The 15432-nt window shown below is 40.3% G+C and overlaps 1 protein-coding gene across 2 annotated transcripts in view; it reads left to right on the top strand.

Annotated features, from left to right (window-relative positions):
* Positions 1-1789: 1789 nt before the first annotated feature.
* The window catches only part of LOC117394730 (1-phosphatidylinositol 4,5-bisphosphate phosphodiesterase gamma-1-like), a 60910-nt gene continuing 47267 nt past the window's right edge, over positions 1790-15432 (top strand). The window contains exon 1 of one of the 2 annotated variants that reach the window (XM_033993230.3): positions 1790-3075. In XM_033993230.3, coding sequence (XP_033849121.2) covers positions 2817-3075 — 259 coding nt within the window. In that variant the 5' untranslated portion in view covers positions 1790-2816. The remainder of the gene's footprint in view (positions 3076-15432) is intronic. The other variant, XM_033993229.3, reaches the window with a different exon arrangement.

Raw genomic sequence — 15432 nt, 5'->3', positions numbered from 1 at the left:
CAGATACACTGAAACATGCAGACACACACAAACTGACAGTCACACTAACAGACACACACTGTACACAATGTGCTTGGCGCCACCCTGTGAGCTGTGAAACTAGACTCGGCTTGTCCAGCGGTTGTCCAGCCGTCGCGGGCATCTGGAGGTAATCAGAGCATAGCTGAGGGATGATGTCATCTCCACAGGACCTGTGCGCACTGACCTCTGCTGTTGGAGAACTGACACGGCATGCTTTGAACTCGCTGGCTCGTATATCAACAGCTATTCTCCACTCACATGTGGCTGCAATTTTACAAAAGCTCTCCTTCCACTCTAGCTATTCTAATGTCCCTCTTCCTATCAGTTTATATATATATATATATATATATATATATATATATATATATATATATATATACAGTACTGTGCAAAAGTTTTAGGCAGGTGTGAAAAAATGCTGTAAAGTAAGAATGCTTTCAAAAATAGACATGTTAATAGTTTATATTTATCAATTAACAAAATGCAAAGTGAGTGAACAGAAGAAAAATCTACATCAAATCAATATTTGGTGTGACCACCCTTTGCCTTCAAAACAGCATCAATTCTTATATGATAAATTCAATTTAAAAAGATGAAAAAGACCGAAAACAGCCTAACATACCAGATTTCAACGTGCTTTCTAAGCGGAAGTTGTTCAGAAGTTGTTTCAGCATGTGAGCTGCGTACCACTTTTTTCCGCTTAACTGAAAATAACATTACACTTGTGCTCAATAAAGGAAGCTGTGTGTGATTTACTTATGTATTTATTTGTTTTTAATATAGATGCGCAGTAACCGTATCCCGCTAAGCAGTAAATGGCAAAATAACGCAGAATACATTTCAGTGTAGTTCTCAAACTTAACTGACCTATAGCAAAAAACAAACAAACATGTTTGCAGAGTGGAGCGTTGAAAGGGCTGACTCAGCGAGAACGGTGAGCATGCAAGATTTGCAAGGACCGGACTTTTCCCTTAAAACTGGATTTCCGGTCCAAAACCGGACAGTTGGCCACCCTAATCACATCATTTAAAATTATTTTTTTTAAGAAGAAATCAGTCTCCTACCCTCTGTCTGTCCTATATCAGTTTCATTTCCAACTGTGTGTCCTCTGGTCCTGGTTTGTAGTCCCCAATAATTATTTGTTCTAAATAGATTTGGTTCCTTCAGCCTACCGTCATGGCTCATTCCTTTAGCCCTGCTGGGATTAGTCTGATTTCACTTTGTTGGAGTATCCCTCAGGGCCACAGTGTCCCTTTGGTACTGTGGTGACCAGTACTGAGCACAGTAGCACCAGTGCGTTTAATACAATCTTTGCTGCAGAATGGTACAGTCATCATTTTAGACGCTGCTCCTAATTAAACATTAATTTGTACAGTCATGGATGTAATTACTGTTCATCCAAGCACCTGTCTGCTCTGCTGTCTTGCCCGTTGTGACTGAAACCGACATGCAACGGGAAATACAGCTTTTGTATGTTGCAGAAAGATGCAAAACAATTTTATCAGTCATGTCAGGGACAACACGACTACACACAAGTGTTTATACTTCACGTGCTACAGTACTGCCTATTTTTGTGTTTTTAAGAGAAATTCAGTTGTCTGCTGAGAAAATTCCATTTTCGACCTGATGATTTCGCTGTTTCTCAGTAATTTGAGAACCACCCTCTCTCGCCTCGTTCTGTATTTCCAAGATGCTGTAATATAAATATAGGCTATATATATATATATATATGTATTTTTTTTTTTTTTTTTTTACAAAATCCTTTCTGATCTCTTTCCGGCCCCTGTGTGTGTCCGTTTCCTCTCTCAGACGCCGTCGGTTTGACTGGGACTGAAACTGAGAGAGTGTAGAACCGATACCAACATGCCTACGCCGGGATCCTAGACCGAGCCCTCCAGATCGACAGTGCCAGAGGAATCGGGGGCGGAAAGGAAGGGGAGCCGGAGTAGTCGATGGATAAAGGGCATGGTTTGGTTATACCGTGCCAACGCTCTACCTGATGGCGCTTTAACTACAGACGCTAAGCTTCTCCACTCTCCCGTTTCATCTTCTCTTTCTGGTTACATGTAGATTGTACGGTTGCGTTTCGAATTCGCGATTGTATTTCAGGGAAATACAGTGAAATAATGGTGGTTTCTGAGCAAGAGGAAAACAAATTAAGAATCGCCACTTAGAAATCCCACTAACCTGCCTCTCTTCTATTTCATGACCGAGGGAAGCTGGATAAGCAACACATCACACTGCTTTTTTTTTTTTTATTTCATCTTCATCCTGCACGGTGGAAACTTTGTAACTTCGCATTGTGGATTATAGTAACATTGATTTTAATGTTTTAAGAAGGAACAAAAACACAGCAACATTTTATGTTTTTTTTACGCATTTACGCAAATGGTTTAATTCAGTTTTTGTACAATATTTTTTACATTAAGTATGATTTATATCGTAATTTTGTTATGTATTGTATAGTCGAATTATTTATCCATTTCTATTTCAATATTATAAGAACCCCCTTCTAATATATTTGTAATTTTTAGCATACTATACATTAAAATGCGATGTATTATTTTTATTATTATTATTGATCCGTTTTTATTTGTATTGTATTAGTCTTTCATTTTAAAATTGCATTTCAATATTATAAGGACGCCTTCCAATACAGTTTTTAATATATATATACATGCCATGTTTCTTTAAACCGCGTAGTATTGTTATTTGTTATTATTATTCATATTTTTTTTATCAGTACAGTATTAGTGATTCGTGACCTGTGAGGTCTACTTTGTCATGCTCTGAAGATGTCCCTTGCCAGAGTAGGCACCAATTCGAATGGGTGTTTGGAGGACACCGCTAACGGCACAGTACCGAGCAGCACGCTCCGGATGCTGGACTGGGGCGAGTCCGGCGCGCGGGTGCTGCGGAGCTTGGATATGGGCACAGTCATGACTCTGTTCTACCAGAAAAAGTCCCAGAGACCCGAGAGAAGAACTTTCCAGGTTAAACAAGAAACCAGACAGATCATATGGAGCCGCAACCGCGACAAAATAGAAGGAGAAAGTAAGTACTGTAATAATAATAATAATAATAATAATAATAATAATAATAATAATAATGTACATTGGTATTATTGTACTGTGCAGTAACTTGACATACTCTTCCATAAATTTTGGCATATAATAGGGAGGAACAAAGTCAAAAGTATCTCGCCAAAATAGTTTTAAGCAGATGTTCTGGCAGCTGCACAAAACAAATTCTTAATATAACAACTCATTTCCCTTTCTGTAACCTGAAGCAAAAATATAAATATTTATCTGTATTCAGCCCTGATGACGTTAAACTTCCAGAAGCAGCCTTTTTGGGGGTTATCTTACTGTCAGTGGAATTTGTTCTGTTCTTAAGAACCCCCCCAAAAACTGCTGCCAGTAGATGTTTTTTTTTACAGGTTATGATCACTGTGAACAACAATAATATTAATATATTTCACAGTCCCTCACCCCCCCCCTCACCCTCTGCCCCCCACCCCCCAAGGTCCCAAGGTTATTATTTAACAGTTTAAAACGCCTTAACCCTAACCCTAACCCTAACTATTTCCCTATTAGTAAAATTGTAATAATAATAATAATAATAATAATAATAATAATAATAATAATAATAATAATAATAATAACAAACCTCGGTCATTGTTAAATATAACGCCTGTTTGCTGGTCAAGTGATGGTGTTCGTGTGGCTCAAGCAATTCTACTGTGGTGCTTGCTAATGTGTGCAGTTGACCCTGTTTGTTCTGAGTGTCTTCTTGTGGTCACTTTGGTCCTGTCCACACTATGCCTTTAACCCGTATTAGTTACCTTTAAACCGCCTTAAAAGTGCTAAATACGGTTAGCGTCCACACTAAGCAGTGTTTAATACCGTACTCGACAACCGGACTCAGGTAGTGCGGTTTGTCAGAAGCGTGGACGCTGTTGCTCCAATATGTTTCGGCGCGTGGACAGTACTCAGAACAGGTGCCTGAAGGAGCTGAGAATGACTATCAATACTGCCATACCATTTTTAGGCTCATCTTGTAAAATGGTGGATCGTGGAGCGATGTGGTCAGGTGGCGTAATTAATGCACTTATTGATATCTGGAGCGATGAAATTGGTCGAGGAGAACTTCACAGTTCAAAACGAAATGCACACGTTTATGATAAAATGTCTACTTGCATGGAGAAGCAGTGGAAGAACACCTAGCCAGTGCAGGAGCCTATGCAAAGCTTGCCTGTGGCGAGACTGTTGCTGCCTTCTCCATCGCTGATACCTTGTGTTTTTAAGAAGCGCTATGTGTTCCGTAAGCACAGGCTTCGTATTTGCAATGTTGTAAACAGACAGTGCATGGTGTTAAATTATTATTGCAGTCCCACAGTCCATTGCGCCGCTAGGAACTGTAACCAGACTCTTTTAATAGTGTTTGTACGCATTAAGCTCATCTGAACATGAAACGGTACTTAAGTGTGGACGCTTTGAGCTGGATTCATTCAAACGTTTTTGAGTATGGTTCTTGAGATGGACAGGGCAAGAGGACTAGTGTGAAGCGGTATTCTGCAGCGCACACGGCTCACTCGAGGACACTTTTAAATAGTATAAGATTCTCTTATTGATGATAATGTTTAATGACATACACAAAATCATTACTTTAAGTTCTTTGATTCGATTATTAAATGTCCCACTTTTAACATTTTGTAAAATATATGGTAAATTCACAATAAACACCTGTCTGCTCTTATGACAGCTTATGGGAACTTTGTTTAATTCTCTTAAATGAGTTGTAGCTACAGTAACAAAATACTCTCCCAAATCTCACTGTAGGCCTCACTGTGCAGTTTCAACAGAAACATGTGTTGCAAATGAGTATTTGAATTATAAAACATGACAGCTGGTGCTACAAGGTAAAGTAATGTTCTCAGTTGACTTGCCTTGTCCCCTCACGAAATCCGCTATACTTGCACTTCCTAGATCATTTCACTTCAGCACTGTCTTTGTGTTCAAAGCATCTTACTGACTGCAAAGCATATCAGTCATTGCTATCTACAGGCAAGGCCCGCGAGCAGAGAGCTCTTTAATCAAGTGTGGCACCAGATATCACGTTTCAAAATGAAAACATGTGTGTGCTAAAATGTAGGTTTCTTTCAAAACTACACATGCAAGACCTGTATAGGGAATTACTGAGCATGCCATGGAACATTTATGGAATTACTTTTAGAATATTTCATGGAATTATCAAAATAAAAACCCTAATAGAAAGTGTCCCATAGTAAAAGCATAGTATAGTGTAATAAAGCAGGGTGAAAGCATGGTGAAGCCCAGAGAGGCATGGTAAAGCATATTCAAAAAGACATGGCAAACCATAGTAAACAACTGTGCATAGTATAACCATGGAAAAACTGCACAAATACCGTGCAGATTTACTGTGATAAACTTTTATAAGGGAAAGAACCATCAATGAAGAGCACAGTGTAGATCACAAGTCCATCCAGTCCAGTGAACCAGCTGAGATCATCTCCCCTGACATAACAATCCACGTGGAAATACAGAACACTGTAAAACCTTGGATGTCATGGGATTAATGCTATAATATTGTTCTTTTTTACTCAACCCATCTACTGTGAGACAAGAGTTGGCCCCCAGATTTTACGACTGATTTAATGGCAGTCAGTCTGTATCGAGAAAATAAAGACCGCTAGTATTTGGTTGCCAGCAGGACAATATACATTGATTAGAGTGAAAAAGACAACTAATTCTTCGCAAATATAATTTATTTTAAGAAATTATTTCCATTATTCGTATTTTTTATTTTCTATACCTTTTAGAATTTTGAATGCTTGAATCAGATCACCGCGTAGTCTTCTTTGTTCAAGACCAAATAGATTCAATTCTTTTAGCCTGTCTGCATACGACGTGCCTTTTAAACCCGGTATAATTCTGGTTGCTCTTGTTTGCACTCTTTCTAGAGCAGCAATATCCTTTTTGTAACGAGGTGACCAGAACTGAACACAATATTCTAGGTGAGGTCTTACTAATGCATTGTAAAGTTTTAAAATTACTTTCCTTGATTTAAATTCAACACTTCTCACAATATATCCAAGCATCTTGTTGGCCTTTTTTATAGCTTCCCCACATTGTCTAGATGAAGACATTTCTGAGTCAACATAAACTCCTAGGTCTTTTTCATAGTTCCCTTCTTCAATTTCAGTATCTCCCATATGATATTTATAATGCACATTTGTATTGCCTGCGTGCAATATTTTACACTTTTCTCTATCAAATGTCATTTGCCATGTGTCTGCCCAGTTCTGAATGCTGTCTAGATAATTTTTAATGACCTTTGCTGCTGCAACAGTGTTTGCGCCTCCTCCTATTTTTCTGTCGTCTGCAAATTTAACAAGTTTGCTTACTATACCAGAATCTAAATCATTAATGTAGATTAGGAATAGCAGAGGACCTACTACTGATCCCTGTGTATAATGTTCATTAATACAGGTCTTCAAGGGCCAAGTTGTTTATACAGTGGCCTTGTTCATTGATGTATGTTGGTAAAACAACACGGTGGCTCAGTTAACAAACGACTCTTGAGAAGGGAATCTTTTTGGATTGAGAAAGACTTGTAGTCGAAACGTTTGCCAGTGAATTTACACTGAAAACATTTGAAGTTTCCCATGGTAAATGTGCACTGTAATCTTGCAGTTTTCACACGCTTTTCCCATGGCTATACTATACATCTACCATAGTTTACCACAGTTTGCCATGCTTTTTTATTTGCTTTACCATACCTCTGTGGGGTTTACAATGCTCACCTCTGCTATACCATGCTTTCACTATGCTTTACTACACTTTGCTATGCTTCCACCATGATATGGAGCTGTAAACGTTTTTCTTCAGGCTGTATAACTGACCCTACGTGTTCCTCAGTAGATCCCTGTAGCCTGAGTAAAGAGACTTGAAGCTGCTGTTTCACGAGTTTAGCTGTTTTGGGGAGTGTTGTCGGCTCTCCTTCTCTTTAGGGCTGGCGTTAGTGGAGCTGTGCCTTTGAGGAGAGCTTCATACTAAAAGTTCATCTGTGATGTGTAGGCTTTCTCTGATGAAATGAGAGATGCCGCCATGCAGTTTGGGTTCTGTCTGCTCAAACTGTGCGAAAAGATTTCTGTTATAATAAAAGATACCGTGCATATGACGCATTAACCCTTATAAAAGTTTTCCATAGTAAAAGTGCAATAAAGCACAGTGAAAGCATGGTAAAGCCGAGAGAGGTATGGTAAAGCAAATTTAAAAAGCATGGCAAGCCGTGGCAAACTATGGTAAATATGTGATATAACCCTGTGAAAAGTATGGAGGGAAAACTGCAAAATTACAGTGTAAATTTACCATGGGAAACTTATAAATGACAAAAAAGAAGCGTTAAATTGAGATCCATATTTTGACTAGAATGTGTCATTAGATTATTTTAGCATTTCCAAATTTAGCACGATCGAGTGTTTCTAGTCGTGAACTATCACTAAACATAAAGAAGTATTTTTTTAAACTCAAGAATCCTGTTCTGTGTTCTGTGCATATCGATACACAAGATCTGTTCACAGCGCTCCAGGAACGAGAAAAGCAAGCAGAGTTCTTGTGAGCTGGATGGGGCTGGAGCTGTCCTTATTGGGCTGGCTCTCTCCCAGTTGACCCAGTCTGTTTCTCCTTTTCCTCCCAAACCAGTAATGACAGGCCTTGCATGGTCATATTCATGGCAGAGTCTGGAAATGAATTCCTAAGCAGAGTCTGTGATGACAGAGCAGAGCAAAGTGTATTAAAACACAGTGAAAACACAGCAGAGTGCATTAAAACACAGTGAAAACACAGTGAAAACACAGCAAAGTGAAATAAAGCATAGTGAAAACACAGCAGAGTGCATTAAAACACCAGGACCAGAGGACACACAATTGGACATGTAGGTGGAGATAGACGTAGAATAGAGTGTAGGAGACACTTCTTCACAATCATCCTTAAACTTGATTAAGAAATCAATCAGCTACTAGGAACCAGATGAGCATTGATGGGCTGAATGGCGTCCTCTCTTTTGTAAATGCATTTCAAACAGTCAGAATATGTTGAGAGACTTCCCCATTAAGTTGGGTTGGTATAGAGAGTCACTGTAGCGGCTCCACTCATTATTGTTACTTGGCAGGGGTAACCCTGAACGCTGAATGCCTCATGTGTTCCTGTAATCCTGTGCTGGGGCACCTGCACTTCAATACAAGCTTTGAGGCATTGCTCACAGCTTGATGTGCTCTAGCAGAGCCTGAGCAGCCGTGGGTGGCGCCCTATTGGCAGCGTTCTCATTGGCTGAGCGCCTGAGTCATGTGACTTTGTTATAAACCATAACCAGCACATTATAGCCGGATCTGGAAGCTGTAAATATGAACACTGTGAACAAGAAAAAAAAAAAAGAAGTGCCACGCTTTCAACTCTTCTAAAAATGCCCTGTGGTATCCCACGATTACAGCATAGCAGAGAGGAATTCCATGGTGAAGCACTGGCCAGTAAGGTTAATCCTATGCAAGCCTACTAAAGTATTGCAAAACAATTTTATACCAAAGGTCAGTAGGCCTCTAGTAAAAGCATATTTCCCATTTTTCACGTCCAAAATTCAGTCATTATTTTATTTTATTTTATTTTTTGGAATGTAAAATTTGGAATCGGCAATTATTTTTTTTATCATTTTTCTCCCCAGTTTGGAAAGCCCAATTATTTAGTTTCAACCTGGCTCACCACTGCCACCACTGCTACCCCTGCGCTGACTCGGGAAAGACAAAGATGGACACACGTGTCCTCCGAAACGTGTGCCAGCAGCCGTCCACTTCTTTTCACTCTGCAGGCCCGCCATGCAGCCACCTCAGAGCTACAGCGTCGGAGGACAATGCAGCTCCGGGCAACTTACAGGCAGGCCCGCAGGTGCCCAGCCAGTCTACAGCGGTTGCTGGTGTGCGGTGAGCCGAGGACACCCTGGCCAACCTAAACCCTCCCCCCATGGGCGGCACTCGGCCAATTGTTTGCCGCCCCCTGGGAACTCCCGTCCACCGTCAGCAGTGGAATAGCCTGGACGCTACAGGCTATAGGGCGCATCCTGCACTCCACACGGAGTGCCTTTACCGGATGTGCAACTTGGGAGCCCCAAAATGGTACTCTTATGTTATTATCCATGTAACTACAGTCAGCCAAACTTCAGTCTAGATTTTTAGTCTAGGGATGAATAGAGAATTTTTGGGGGTTTTATTTGATGTTGTAAAACCTTAGTGGGTTTTAAAGACTGCTATTCCATTATATTGGTCCTGTATCCACAAAACCTTTCCTCAGCAGCTTCCAAAGAGGGAGTTTATTCTTATATTTCCCAACCTCTCTCTAACCTTAGTGAATGTTTACAAAACACCCTTGAAAACTAGTCTTTAAATACAGTGCCTCTACTTCACCCACACGGGTGACTTCCTGTCTGTGTGCTCTCAGTTCCCTCACATGTGTGTCTGCTCCCCTCAATCCCTGCCAGCCTCTGTTTCTCATTACTCTACCTGCGCTGCTTTCATGTGCACTTGTGGTTTTCCTCTCTCTTCTGGCTGCCATGTCTAATAGCTTACAGATAGGAGAGGAGAGATAGGCTCAGGGCTGATGAGAGACACGTTAAGAGCCAGCTTTAAAGTTTCCACCATGAGAGGCTTATTAGCAAGCAAGCCAGGGAGAGGCACAACTCTGACTGCTAACTCCTCAGAAGCCAGCTCAGCATTTCAGTTTCTACTGGGCTTTCAGTGTTATGGAAACTCCTGCCCCAAAATGATTCTCTCAATGAAGTTCAATTGCTGGCAGTGCCCAGTAAAAACTAACCTTTTCCCTGGCCTAATAGAGATGTATTTCACATTTCCATTTTACTTCATGTTTACAATCTGATATGATATAGTCCCTCTCAAACTCACAGAACATGAAAGTGCAATTCAGAGGAAAAAAAAACAAACGTTTTTTATTTTTTACATGTAATATTGTATCAAAACATTTTTTGTTTGCTTCCCTTCCTCTACAAACCGGCTGTGGCGTTTCAAGATATGTCTTGTTTATGCCATAAAAGTTGGTATTTTCTATAAGTAAGATAAGTAAGATATCAGCAAGAATACAGTAGCTCCCCGACCTCATTTGAAGGTACAGTACGGTAATCTATTTCTTTTTACAAGGCGGTACGGAGCTCGTCCCTTGTGACAGATGAGCTGGGTGTAGAGAAGTGCATTCTTCAGACCAGGGGTTTTCTAAAGTCTTTTTGAAATTCATCCTCATCTGAGTAGGGTTGCCACCCCGTCGGTATTTTACCGGACTGTCCGGTATTTTTATGTACTTTGACCCCCTGTCCGTTTTTTTTGGAAGATGTCCGGTAATTCTAAGCATTCTAATCTATTGGATATGTTCTTAAAAAATGTGTTACAATAAACAATTTAATATAACATGTTGTGCTTGTATGAGTGAAATTCAAATACTATAACACAGTGGTGTGTAAATGCACCAGAAAGAATTGAGGTAACAATGTAAGCCACCAAAACGCTGTACCGTTATGTTTTTCTTGTGTGATCACCGCTGTGTGTTATCTGGTACGAGCATTCGCGCTGCTGTTAAGTATGACAGCCCTTTGAATGAAGAAGTGCAAAACTATTAAGTATCATACTGTAACGTTAGTCACAATGGCAGAGACAAATGAAGAAGTAGACAATAGGAGGTATTTTCGGTATTTTCGTATCTCAAAGGTGGCAACCCTACATCTGAGACCAAATTTATATCAAAGTTTACGTCCATCTTAAAATATTTGGTATTTTCTGAATATCAGTAGAGTTTGTTTTAAGTGATACACAGTGGGCTGAATGTGCAGAATGTGCAGAATGTCATGATGAAAATGCATTTTATATTAATCTGTATCACACCATCTGCAGAAAAAAAGTATATAATCCAGTTCTTATTTTTCTACCTCCTTACAACTCAGTACCACACAAGGGGCTACTTTTACAAACATACACATCTGGAATTCGTTTCGGGGGAGTTTCTTTTGTAACAGAACAGAAACTGCTCAATAATGCTCCTCTAGGAGGGAAGCGTCTACCACTGCACCAGGGTTCTCAAACATTTCACCTCTGGAGGCCGGGTTCTCCATTCGACCCAGGCTTCAAGTGATTAGGTGTTTGAGTCTAAAACTGAATACATTATAAAACCTTTCAGCATTACAAAGTGTCTTGTTCTATCTTACTTGAGATCACTTTTAATAAAGCCTGTTATCAGTTACAGTTACAGCATACGTTCTAAAAAATCTTTCTAACGTTACCATCCCAAAGGTTCAAACAGTTTGGTACAAGATCATCCCCATACTAACTACCTTGGGCCTGGAATCAGTTTCCTGCAAACTAGACTTTGAATCCCTCACTGTCAATTCTTTTAAATTATTCATTTAGGGATACTTTGGAGACTTCTTGTCATTGTCATGCTACAGGTGCTGTGTGTCCCTCATAATATCTCTGAACTGCTTAACTGCTGGTGGTGCTTTCTCTCCTTACTCATTTACTAGGTGTGTTTTTTTTTTATTATTGTAAGGTGTTCTGTGTTTTGCTGACTGATCTGGCCTATTTGTGTGTCAGGCCCCCTACAGTCTCAATGGGTACAGATAGGCTGAGAATAAGGCATAGAAACTGGGAGCTTTCTTTAACCTAGTGTAGGTCCAGACAGCATGTTTTCAATTGAAAATACGTGTTTGCTACAATATGTGTTTATTTCAAAAATGTGTTTTTGAGACTTATGGAATTAACTTTGTTATCTGCAACGACTAGTCTTCTTAACATAAAAACAATACACCAGGTACTGCAAAAAAAAATAGCAGTTTTCCCCAGCACAGCACACACACGCACCCCACAAACACACACACGCACCCCCCCCACACACACACGCACCCCACACACACACACACACACCCCACACACACACACACACGCACCCCACAAACACACACACGCACCCCACAAACACACACACGCACCCCCCACACACACACGCACCCCACAAACACACACACGCACCCCACAAACACACACAAGCATCCCACAAACACACACACGCACCCCACAAACACACACACGCACCCCACACACACACACACACATGCACCCCACAAACACACACACACATGCACCCCACAAACACACATGCCTGGTAGACAGAACAGGTCCCTAATTGCACAGAGCAGCAGTTTAAAGCAGCACCCAAGCACTTTGTTTAGTAAGTGGTGTAGCATTGTTATCACCAAGCAAGCACGGCACAGTGAACATGAAGCGACTCGGCGACAGTGCAGTATCTCCAGTGCTTTTGGCATTTACTTCCTTGACACGAGCAGATATACCACAGCTTAAATTACTGTGGATTGTTAGGCACAACTAGGACAATTATGTACTGTGTGCAGTATGCTCATACAGTGAATGCCATTGAAACGTTCCTTAATGGTCTCTTTACACAGATATTCAACCTCCATGCATATGCTTGTCAGTTTCTATAGAGGGAGGGACTGGCTGGTGTTCAATAGAAACTCTTCAGGCATTACACAAACTTGATAAGCAGCTTTGCACTAAAACTACGCAGGTATTATAATTAATACCGTGGCATTTCAGTCATGGAAATTCACTGGTGAGTTAAGCAGGCTTTACCACTCCGAGAACAATCCCGACAAACAGTTCAAAGTGGTTGTAACCAACAAAGTACAATTTCACACTAACTGAAATCATGGCTGACAAGCCGGGATTTCTTTAACTGTAGTGTAGTGCAGTACAGTGCCTTGCAAAAGTATTTAGACCCCTGACCAATTCTCTCATTTTACTGAATTACAAATGGTATATTGAAATTTTGTTCTGTTTGATGTTTTATTTTAAAACACTGAAACTCAAAATCAATTATTGTAAGGTGACATTGGTTTTATGTTGGGAAATATTTTTAAGAAAAATAAAAAACTGAAATGTCTTGCTTGCATAAGTATTCAACCCCTGTGCTGTGGAAGCTCCCAGTTTACACCGATGAAAGAAATTGACCTAACAAGGACACAATTACCTTACCATTGGCCTCCACCTGTGAACCATTAAAGTTGCTGTCACATTTTTGGGTAAAAACCCCACTGTTGAAGGATCATTGGTCAGGCTGTGAATCTGAAGGAAAATGAAAGAGCATTCTACAGAAGTTAGAGATAAAGTAATACAAATGCATATATTAGGGTAAAGGGTACAAAATAATATCCAAGTGTTTGGATATCCCTGTGAGCACAGTTGGATCAATAATCAGGAAGTGGAAGCTGCATCACACCACCCAGGCACTGCCAAGAAAAGGCCGTCCCTCAAAACTCAGCGCTCAAACAAGAAGGAGACTTGTGAGAGAAGCCACATAGGGGCCAACAATCACTTTGAAGGAGCTAAAGAGTTCAGTGGCTGGGAGTGGAGTAACGGTGCACCAGTCAACCATATCAAGAGCTCTGCATAACACTGGCCAGTATGGGAGGGTGGCAATAAAGAAGCTGTTACTCAAAAAGTACCATCTGAAAGCACGTCTGGAGTTTGCCAGAAAGCATGAGAGTGACCCAGCTGCGATGTGGGAAAAGGTTTTGTGGTCAGATGAGACCAAGATAGAGCTTTTTGGCCAAAACTCAAAGTGCTATGTGTGGCGCAAACCTAACACTGCCCATGCCTCAAGACACACCATCCCTACAGTGAAGTATGGTGGTGGCAGCATCATGCTGTTGGGATGCTTCTCATCAGCAGGGACTGGGCATCTTGTTAAAATTGAAGGAAGAATGGATGGAGCAAAATACAGGGAAATACTGCAAGAGAACCTGCTTCAGTCCGCTAAAAAACTGAAGCTTGGGAGGAAATTCACCTTTCAGCAGGACAATGATCCCAAGCACAAGGCCAAAGCAACATTGGAGTGGCTCAAGAACAAAAAGGTGAATGTCCTACAGTGGCCCGGTCAAAGTCCTGATCTCTATCCCATTGAGAATCTGTGACACTATTTGAAAATTGCGGTCCACAAGCGTCGTCCAACCAAGCTGAACAACCTGGAGCAAATCTGCAAAGAAGAATGGGCCAAAATCACTCCAACACTGTGTGCAAAGCTGGTACATACTTACCCCAAAAGACTTAAAGCTGTTATTGCAGCGAAAGGTGGCTCTACCAAATATTAATGTGTGGGGGTTGAATACTTATGCAAGCAAGATATTTCAGTTTTTTATTTTTCTTAAAAATATTTCCCAACATAAAACCAATGTCACCTTACAACAATTGATTTTGAGTTTCAGTGTTTTAAAATAAAATATCGAACAACGAAATTTCAATGTACCATTTGTAATTCAGTAATATGAGAGAATTGGTCAGGGGTCTGAATACTTTTGCAAGGCACTGCATGTATATGCTGAAAGGTGTATATATATATATATATATATATGGCAGCTGGCTCTTTGAATAAATCTGTATATATATATATATATATATATACAGATGTGCTCAAATTTGTTGGTACCCTTACAGCTCATTGAAATAATGCTTCATTCCTCCTGAAAAGTGATGAAATTAAAAGCTATTTTATCATGTATACTTGCATGCCTTTGGTATGTCATAGAATAAAGCAAAGAATCTGTGAAAAGAGATGAATTATTGCTTATTCTACAAAGATACTCTAAAATGGCCTGGACATATTTGTTGGTACCCCTTAGAAAAGATAATAAATAATTGGATTATAGTGATATTTCAAACTAATTAGTTTCTTTACTTAGTATCACACATGTCTCCAATCTTGTAATCAGTCATTCAGCCTATTTAAATGGAGAAAAGTAGTCACTGTGCTGTTTGGTATCATTGTGTGCACCACACTGAACATGGACCAGAGAAAGCAAAGGAGAGAGTTGTCTGAGGAGATCAGAAAGAAAATAATAGACAAGCATGGTAAAGGTAAAGGCTACAAGACCATCTCCAAGCAGCTTGATGTTCCTGTGACAACAGTTGCAAATATTATTAAGAAGTTTAAGGTCCATGGAACTGTAGCCAACCTCCCTGGGCGCGGCCGCAAGAGGAAAATCGACCCCAGAGTGAACAGAAGGATAGTGCGAATGGTAGAAAAAGAACCAAGGATAACTGCCAAAGAGGTACAAGCTTAACTCCAAGGTGAAGGTACGTCAGTTTCTGATCGCACCATCCGTCGCTTTTTGAGCGAAAGTGGGCTCCATGGAAGAAGACCCAGGAGGACTCCACTTTTGAAAGAAAAACATAAAAAAGCCAGACAGGAATTTGCTAAAAAGCATATTGACAAGCCACAATCCTTCTGGGAGAATGTCCTTTGGACAGATGAGTCAAAACTGGAG

The sequence above is a fragment of the Acipenser ruthenus genome, chromosome 3, assembly GCF_902713425.1.
Source record: "Acipenser ruthenus chromosome 3, fAciRut3.2 maternal haplotype, whole genome shotgun sequence".
NCBI lineage: Eukaryota > Metazoa > Chordata > Actinopteri > Acipenseriformes > Acipenseridae > Acipenser > Acipenser ruthenus.
The sequence above is the reverse complement of the archived record's forward strand: the minus strand, read 5'-3'. Positions and strand labels throughout refer to the sequence as shown.